This window comes from Equus quagga, chromosome 7, assembly GCF_021613505.1.
Source record: "Equus quagga isolate Etosha38 chromosome 7, UCLA_HA_Equagga_1.0, whole genome shotgun sequence".
In the NCBI taxonomy this organism is placed as follows: Eukaryota; Metazoa; Chordata; class Mammalia; order Perissodactyla; family Equidae; genus Equus; species Equus quagga.
Window position 1 is genome coordinate 41,431,069 of NC_060273.1, and position 9,396 is coordinate 41,440,464.

The window sequence follows — 9,396 nt, forward strand, 5'->3', positions numbered from 1 at the left end:
ACCCCGGACCCCGTCCCAGGCCTCACCTCGGACCCCGCCCCGGGACCCCCACCCCGGACCCCGTCCCAGGCCTCACCTCGGACCCCGCCCCAGACCCTCGCCCTGGAGCCCCGCCTTCCTTCTGGTCACAGGGGCGGTGGGAGGCGTCCCGGCCGTGCTGGCCCCACCTGAGCACGTGTCTGTCTGAGGACCCTCGGGAGGGGCCCCCACGAGGCCGTGTCGGGATCCCCCAGGCTCAGGGAAGGGACGTGGCGCTCAGATCTGGGGTGTCACCGAGGAGCCCGTGTCCCTGGCCGATGGTGCCCGTCTCCGGGGCTCCGCCCGTCCAGGCTGGACCCCCGCCTCAGAGCCTCCGACCCTCCACATGTTACTCCGCCCTCCAGCTGTGGCCCCCCCCCGCCCCGCCCCCCGCCCCCCAGCAGGTGCCTCTGTCTGGATGGCGTCTCCGGCTTGTGCACTTAGAGGACCCTGCACCCCGCCCTCGCGTGTGGGGCCTGCCATTTCCTTCTTACGCATTGCTAGACTCAGGTTTTTTTTTTCTGCATTTTTAGTTTTTGATCAATCTTAAGTTTTTTAAAAAAATTATGGCAAAATGGGTGTGACATAAATTTCACCATCTGTATAAGTTGCTCCGGCTGCCGTGACAGCCAGCGTACCCAGCCTGGGCGGCTCAAGCAACACGTTTGTTCTCTCACGGTCTGCAGGCTGGATGTGCAAGGTCAAGGGTCCCCCTGGGGGGGACCCTCCTCCCGGCTGGCAGACGGCCGCCCCTCGCTGTGTCCTCACTTGGGGAGGAAAGAGACAGAGCTCCCTGGGGTCCCTCTCATCGGGGCACCAACCCCGTCCTGCGGACCCCACCCTCATGACCTGGTCGGATCCTAATCATTTCCCAAGGGCCCCACTTCTGAACATGGTGGTGCTGGGGGGGGGGGTTTCCACACGTGAATTCGGGGACAGTTCAGTACCTAGCACCCCTCAGTCATCACCGGCCTGCCGCTCAGGGACATTAAGCCCATTCCCATGGTTGTGCAGCCATGCCCACTGTCCGTCTCCAGAACTCTTCATTTTGTAGATCTGAGACTGTCTCCTGGTAAACAGCTCCCCAGCCCCTCCTCAGGACTTAATATTTTTATAATTAGAGAATGAAAACTGGGAAAAAAGTGTTGTTTGAAATCTACTGGGTCCCTTCACGTCTGTTTTTTTTTTTTCTTTTGAGGAAGATTAGCCCTGAGCTAACATCTGCCACCAATCCTCCTCTTTTTTTTTTTTTTTTTGCTGAGGAAGACTGGCCCTGAGCTAGCATCCGTGCCCATCTTCCTCTACTTTGTATGTGGGATGCCTGCCACAGCATGGCTTGTCAAGCGGTGCCATGTCCGCACCCGGGATCTGAACCGGCGAATCCTGGGCCGCCGAAGCAGAACGGACGAACTTAAGAAACTGTCACAGCCCAGAGGGGTTCAGGGGAGGTGGCGGCTGCCTGAGACCTGGATGGGATCTGGGCAGAGCAGGCCGTTGGGGGACGGCTGAGGACTCGTGGGGGAGTGTGGGCTTCCAAGGCTGGCTCCCTAGTCGTGACCCCCGGGCCGGAGTACATAGCATGTTAACCATCCGGGAAACTGGCCGTGAGTACAGGCACCATCTTGGCAACTTCTCTGTAAATCTAAACTGTTCTAAAATGAAAAGCTTATTTTTTAAAACGTCCGTTGGAACCCGAGCGGCTTTTTAGGGGGCTTCAGGCCTGCCCCTCGGGGATCTCTTTATAAAATAGGTCCCCAGGTGTCGGACGGGATCCGCAGGTGTGCGGGGGGCCTGACGTCGCCTCCCCCCGCCTGGTGGAGGTTTCTGGGCCGCTGAGCACAAAGTGGGGGGCATGTGATAGCCCGGATGGGCTTCCCCACCATCTGTCTTATTTTAAGGGAGAAACCTGGCATCTGAGAGGCGAGTGTTTTCATCATTCGGTGCTTGATCCCTCGGACACACGCTGAGCACTCCCGCCCGGCAGGTCCTGCGTTGACCGCAAGCGAGAGAAGCCTTTCTCACTCCTGGTTGTCCATAGTTCGGAGGGTCCGGATCCCTCCCCAGCCTGACAAGGGTCCACCCCCCCTGCAAGGGTGGAGGTCAGCCTTGGGGGTGGCTCCAAGCTTTTTTTTTGTTTTTTTTTGCGGTTTCCCAATTTTTAAACAAGTATTTATTACCTTAAATAAAAAGCCAGTGAACTAAAGATATAAACACAAGACATAATAACCCAGGGGACTGGAGATCTTCCAGAATCTTCCAGCATGTTCTAGGAGGCTCGGAAGCCCACCAGAGCCAATCCACCAAGACCCCAAGCTCTAGACGGAACTTAGGCCACCTCTCCGATCGTTCTGGATTCCTTGTCTTTTCTTTCTTTCTTTTATTTTTTAAATTGTAAAAGATTGTGGCGTACACATCACGTTCCAAGTTGTCCATCTTTACCACCCGCCGGCAACAAAGTGGCAGGTCGAACAGATTGATTTCGAGCCACGTTGCAACATCTCAGGGTCAAGCGGGGGCCCGGAAAGGCCCGGGCTGCGCCCCCGGGAACACTGGGAGCCTGACTTTGGTTGGCTTCCCCCACAGGTCATCCCCAAGGACTATAAGACCATGACGGCGCTGGCCAGAGCCATCTCCAAGAACGTGCTGTTTGCTCACCTGGACGACAACGAGAGAAGGTAGGAGCCAGGACGGGGCCGGGGGGCCCTCAGTCCCTCCCAGGGCTTCGCTGGTCAAGGGCCGTGAGTCACGGTGACGGCCAGCTCGAGGGGACGCGTGGGCGTGCAGAGCTTCGGGCGCCCGGGCTGATCCCCTCAAACACACGTCAGGATCCGCAGGTCCCACGGCCAAACCTTGTCGTGGAAAGACCCCTGGGCGCCTCTTTTGCCAGGTCTCCACGGGCCTAATTTTCCGGCATCTTCTGCGTGCCGGGGTCCACCTTGTGTGCTCCAAGCTCACTGCCTGCTGGGGAGGTGGGGCTGGACGCACGTCCGAGGAGCTCGGGGTCTTGAGGACGGGTGGCCGGGCCGGGACGCGACGCCAGGACGGCCTAAAAGGGCCTCGTCTGCAGAGGGGCTCCGAGCTCTGAAGGGGCTTTGGAACTGTGAGCACGTAAATAATTGGAAAAGTTGGAAAATTTTGACCAGACGAAAAAGTAAAAAAACGTCCCCGGTCAGCTGACTCTGGAGACAATTACCGAGACTCTTTCCGGGCAGTCCGTAAGGGTTTGTTTCATGCACGTATCCTAATTCGATCTCGTCACAAAAATGGAATCACATTCTGCACGGTTTTGTCACGCTTAAGGGGTCGTGAACATCTCTCTTTGTCAGTAAATCTCTTCAGCAGTTTGTTGTGTCCGTTTCTCTGGAGTCGCCGTGACAAATTAGTTTCCTACCATAGCTGTTCGCATTTTTTTAGGATGAACAACATTTTGATGACATGACCATCCCGGTACCTTCTTCTTTGAATCCTTGTCTGTTTTTTTTAACATAAATTCTTTGACGTGGATTGAAGGGTAGAGAAAGTTTAAAAAATCCTCTTTTGGGGGCCAGCCTGGTGGCGCAGCGGTTAAGTGTGCACGTTCCGCTTTGGCAGCCCGGGGTTCGCCGGTTCAGAACCCGGGTGTGGACATGGCACCACTTGGCAAGCCATGCTGTGGCAGGCGTCCCACATAGAAAGTGGAGGAAGATGGGCACGGATGTTAGCTCAGGGCCAGTCTTCCTCAGCAAAAAGAGGAAGGTTGGCAGCAGATGTTAGCTCAGGGCTAATCTTCCTCAAAAAATAAAAAATAAAAAAATTCTCTTTTTTTTTTGGCACACCATAATTCTTCATTAGATCAGCCGAGCACACTTTGATAACAGCCCTTATACACAATCTGAAGGACACACAAGTGTGTAAAACCAAAAAGGGAAGTCTGTGTCCCCTCTCCGTCCCCCCCACCCCCAGTGACCATTGATTGTGGTCAGGGGTGACCCTTCCAGGCCACCGTCTGGTGTTAGCGTGTGTCTCGCACGTAACCACACGTGAAACACGCACCGTAGGTCCGTGGGAGCATCAGTCTGATTGTCGCTGGTGTCCGCCCAGCGCTCCCTCGGGCGGGGTGGGGCTGAGTCATTCTGTCCACCTGTCCCCTCCTCACCAAGGTCACTTTGGAGGTTTCTAGTTTTGTGATGTGACCTCATTTCAGGGAACATTGAAGGCAGCATCCACGCAGGATGGGTCCTGGCAGCAGAAGAGCTGGGCCAGGGAGAGTGGACTGTGAAGTCTCGACAGGTGTGGGTGTGTGACTTTTTTTTTTTTTTTTTTTGGTGAGGAAGATTGGCCCTGAGCTAACATCTGTGCCAATTGTCGTCTCTTTTATGTGGGACACCACCACAGCATGGCTTGATGAATGGTGTGTAGATCTGTGCTCAGGATCCAAACCCGGGAGCCCTGGACCGCTGAACCGGAACACGCAAACTTAACCACTGCACCGCCAGGCCCGCCCCCTGGGCACATGCATTTTTAAAGGCTTCTGATAGTTGTGCTGGCCGGTCACCTGGGAGGCTGCAGGGGCGTCCGGATGATTTCAGTTTAGGTGGAAGTCCCTCCCTCGCCCACAGCATGCAGCCGGTTCGGGAGGTCCCCAAGTCTGGCGCTGTGGCAGCTGCCTCTGAGGCGCAGGGTGGCCGGAGCGCCCGTGGTCCAGGCCGCATCTGTGGTGGAAGCAAATGGGGCCGGGCGGGGGTGGCCAGTTCCCCGTCTTGGGCCACCCTGTGACGCCCGCTCCCTGGGGCAGGCGGCCTCGCCTCGTCCCCCATTCTCCCTGCTCCTGGCGGGCGCTCTGCGTGCATCTGGCTGGATCCGCGAGGGTGACGTGCACAGGACACCCGGTCACACGCCCGTCTCCGCTCAGCTTCCCCACGCCCGAGCGCCCTGGCTGTGCTGGTTCTGGTGTACGTTGGAGGAGAGAAGGTGTCGTTTCTCTGATTCCTGGTGAGGCTGCGTGTTTTCGCAGACCGCTGCCTTGGACCCTTCTGCTGAGACAAGGGTTCGGGCTCGGAATTAAAAATGCTTTTCAGCCAAGTCCACCCAGAGGTCCAACGGGGGCTGGCGGTGTCCTGCCCTGGTGAGGGTGGAGGTGATAGACCCCCAAAGATACCAGCAGCCCAATCCCTGGACCCTGGGAGTGTCACCTTATGTGGCACGAGGGGGCTTCGCACAGGGGAAGAAGTTAGGGTCTCGTCATGGAGAGAGAAGCTGGAGGCGCAGGAAGGACCCTTCTCGGGAGCCCCTGAGGCCACGGCCCAGCCCACACCCCGTTTCCACCTGCTGATCCTGATCTTTTTACGCTTCCGGCCCCCAAAACTGTGAGAAAATAAACTTCTGTGGCTTTAAGACCTCGGAACGGAGGTGTCCACCTGGCAGCCATGTCCTCGGTCCCCAGGCAGAACCAGGTGACTCCAGTTTTCTATCTGCTTGAACCTGAATGTAGACGTCAGTTTCAAACGTAATTTCAGTTTGATTCCGGTCTCTGAGTGGGTGGTGCACTCGCATGGATCAAAACAGAAAAGGTGCCTGGGCTCCAGAGTGGACGGCCGGCTGTCTGGAGTCGGCCCCAGGGCCTTGGCTCGTCCCTGGGTGCCCCGTGGTTCCCTTTCTGCAGACAGACTCTCCTGGCCCTGAGGTGGGAGGTCCCCTATCCCTGGCCAGTGGCCACACAGGCCTCCGTCCATTTTTCACCCATTTTCAGGTCCTCAGGGAGGGGTAGTGACTGACCGGGCCTGGGTCTGGGGGGCCCTCCTGACTCACACTTTGGTGCCAGCTCTGGGCGGGCAGACGCTGTGGGCACACAGCCCAGGGAGGATTTCGGTGCCAGGCCCCGTGAGCATCTGTACGTGCGCCGGTCCTGGTCCCATCGTTCGTAGCCGGGAGGCAGGTCGCTCGCCCGGGAGGCAGTTCCTGGGGGACGATTTGGGCAGTCACCCCAAAAGCCAGCCACCCTACTTGGAAGATTAATTTTGTTCTCTGGGCCCCAGTTTCCTGGTCTGTCCAGTGGGCGCGCCGTCTGCATTCGGCTCTTCCAGAAACGGCTGCAGGCCCGGAACTCGCCGTGTGGCAACGCGATGACAGGCACCTGGTGAACTGTTTCTCGCTCAAGTGTCCCTGGTGCGGCGGCTCCAGCATGGCTTTGCGGCCGACGGTGGCTTGGGCTCGGGCACCCCGCCGGCCGCAACGAGGACGGTGGGGCTGAGCGGTGATCCGGTCCCAGGCCTGGGCGAGGTGACAGGAGACAGCCCTGTGTCAGCGTCAGCCCTGTGCTGGCCCCGCCCGGGCACTTGTTCTCGTTAGAAATCCCTGATCGATTTTATTTGACTGGATGCTGGGCGCGGAGGGGAGGAGAAAACCAGGGCGGCCGGCCTCCCGGGGAGGAGGTGTTGGTCAAGTAAACACGTGAATATTCAGAGGTGGTGTCCCGGGGGGGCCCTCAGGAGAGGCCTGTGCTTTGTAAGACGGGGTGACCTGCCCCAGGGTGCGCAGAAGGTGGTGACGGTGGGGAGCCGGCAAGGCCCTGGGCCGGGCAGCATCGTGACCTGGCAGGGGCTGCACTGGTCAGGGTAGTGGGGTCCGTGGGGGGTGCTGGGGTGACAGGGAGCACGTCAGGGCCGGAGAGGAGGCGGAAACAGACTTCTCGGAATTGCTCTGGGATTTGCTTAAGTGTTTTCTCATTCCTGAGGGCTCTGGTGCCCCTTTGGCGTCACACTTCCCTGTCTGTCCGGTTCCTTCCTGTCTCCGCAGCCGAGCGAGAGGCAGCCCCGGGTCTGAGGCACCCCTTTGTGCACTTCTGCAGACCCTCGAGGCTGATGGAGGAGCTGGGGCGTCCGTGTGCACCGAGGCCCGGCCGTCACTGCCTCCGCCCAGGATGCCACGTGTCATGTCCACAGATGTGCAGAGGCCAGAACCGTCACCTGGGCTGGCCTGGCCACAGGGGGCTGTGCTGGGAAGGGGGGCTATGAAATGGGGTTTCGTGAAGTCGTGTGCTGTCTCCTGACGGCGCCTCGGTGCCCGTTTACACGCAAACCCTGAAAAGCAACGCCCAGACCTGCCCCACCGCCTTTTCCCTTTTTTGTTCCAATTGTGGCAAATATACAGAACGTACAGGGTGCCTCTGGAGCCGTTTGTCAGCGTGTCGTTCAGCGGCATTGAGCACATTCACCGTGTTGTGCGACCATCACCACTCTTTATTTCCAAAAATTTCCATCACCCTCAACAGAAACCCCAAACCTGTGAAGTGGTCGCTCTGCATCCCCCCCACCCCAGCCCCTGGTTCCCTCTAATCTGCTTCCTGTCTCTGTGGATTTGCCTGTTGTACAGATTTCATACACGGGAACTCACACAGTCTTAGACCTTTGTGAACGGCTTGTTTCACTCAGCATAATGTTTTCAAGGTTCCTCTGTGTTGGAGCAGGAGTCAGAATGTCCTTCCTTTTTTAAGGGTGAGTAATATTCCGTTGTATGGATCTGTCACAATTTATCTGTTTATTAGTTGCTGGACACTTGGGTTGTGTCCCCGTCCTGGTTATTGTGAATAAAGCTGCTGTGCACGTGGGGTTTTAAGTCTTTGGGGCAGGTCCTGGGTCGTATGGTAATTCCGTGTGTAACTTTTTGAGGAACCGCCAGACTCAGCTTCTCTTTTGGTTCCAACTGTTCGTCGAGCCTCCCTTCTCTGTGGAGCCCAGGGGCCCACTCCGGGGCATCTGTGTTTAAGCCAAACTCCTCACGCCCTTTAGTGGTCCCATCCCGGTCCCCGAGTACCAGCTGGCTCAGTGAAGCCCCCGGTTTAGGGCCAGCCTGGTCCAAGTGCGAGCTGACGTGAGAACAGGGCCACCCCAGCTGTGCGTGTCCAGGAAGCATCTGTGCTGGGGTCCTCTGCCCTCGGTCCGAAGTTTCCAGAACCACACGGGTCCCTCCACCTCGGACTTTTCTGGATCCGAGAGCCAGGAGGACGAGGAGCGGAGGAAGCAGATGATGGATTGAAAATTCCTCTTTGCTCGGCTGGCTTGGAAAGCAAGCTTCCCCGTGGGGCATGTGCGTCTGTTTCAGGTCTTTTGTTTTTCACGTAGGAAAACTCACTTTCCACGTGAAACCCCGAGGGGCTCCTTTCTCTGGCCGCGGCCTCTAAAGAAACAAGCCGATGGTTCAGGAAGTGGGGTCCAGAGGGAGCGGGCAGGCCAGCCCTTGTCTCCTGACCTTTCCCATGATGCTCCCCCCGTGCGGCACCCGAACGCTCTGCTTTTTCCAGTTTACCGGGAGCCGGGCCCAGCAGCATTGTCTCGGCCCGGCTGTGGTTTGGCGGGACCAGCGTGATTCTTTCCAAGTGTGCAGGGCGCCTGGCACGCCCCGACTTGAGCGGCTGCTGCTTGCTGGCTTCCCCGCGTGGGCAGAAGAAAACAGAGTAATGTGCAATTAAATCTGCTTGTGGGGCGAGCACAGATTTCTGCTTAATGACCCCCAACCCCGGTCAATCCAGGTTTAAGACGAATAACCCCGCTGTCACGGGCAGGCTGGCTTTGTCCTGTCGGTTTACAACGGTGTCTTCCCTTCAGGGTCTTTTTAGTTTGAATGCAGACGCTTAAGCTCGGCAAGAGGTGAAGACTGTGTTTACGTCCATCTCTTTAAAAGAAGATCGCGCAGCACAGCTGCGGGCGAAGGCCACAGGCCCTCCAGACTCCGTGCTCGCGCTCCCAGGGCGGCACATTTCTAGATGGCCTGCGTCGAAGGCTGTCTCTGGGCCCAAACTGGAGCCTCAGTTTCCCCCTGTGTAAATGAAAAAGGGTGTGCCTTGCCCAAGGCCACACCACTTCTCAGAGCAGAGCCAGGCTCCCCACCCAGTCTCTGGGGCTCCAGAGCCCATCTCCTCCCCACCGACCACCCCGTGGTGACAGGTCACAGGCACCTGTGAGGGAAGGGAGACGGAGAGCGGGTGATCCAGACTGGTCGTGGGTGCGTGGGGGCCCGGGGTCCTGGGGTGAGCTGGAGCTGCAGGAAGCTGACTCTGGCTCAGTGGGTCTCGGGGGTAGAGAGAGAGAGAGACAGAGAGAGAGAGAGAGAGAGCGCCAGGAGAACCCTGAACACAGCGTTGGGCTGCAGCGGCCTTACACACAGACACACTCGCACATGCAGGTGCACAGGTGGGAGGAGGCAGTTCGTCACGTGATTTACAAGTTGTGTAGTGACATTCTCTGGGCCCCAGTTTCTTCAACTGCCAAATGATGGTAATAAAACCTACTTTGGGGGTTGCCGTGAGGATGGAATGGGGTAATGTCCATGAGTGTCTCCTCACCACCATCAGCACCATCATCATCACCATCATCAATATCATCAATATCGTCACCATCATCA

The 9,396-nt window shown here is 57.7% G+C and overlaps 1 protein-coding gene across 4 annotated transcripts in view; it reads left to right on the forward strand.

Annotated features, from left to right (window-relative positions):
• The window catches only part of PRKAR1B (protein kinase cAMP-dependent type I regulatory subunit beta), a 107,051-nt gene that overhangs the window by 21,600 nt on the left and 76,055 nt on the right, over window positions 1-9,396 (forward strand). For all 4 annotated transcript variants that reach the window (XM_046668521.1, XM_046668520.1, XM_046668519.1 and 1 more), the window contains one exon: window positions 2,602-2,693. In XM_046668521.1, coding sequence (XP_046524477.1) covers window positions 2,602-2,693 — 92 coding nt within the window. The remainder of the gene's footprint in view (window positions 1-2,601; window positions 2,694-9,396) is intronic.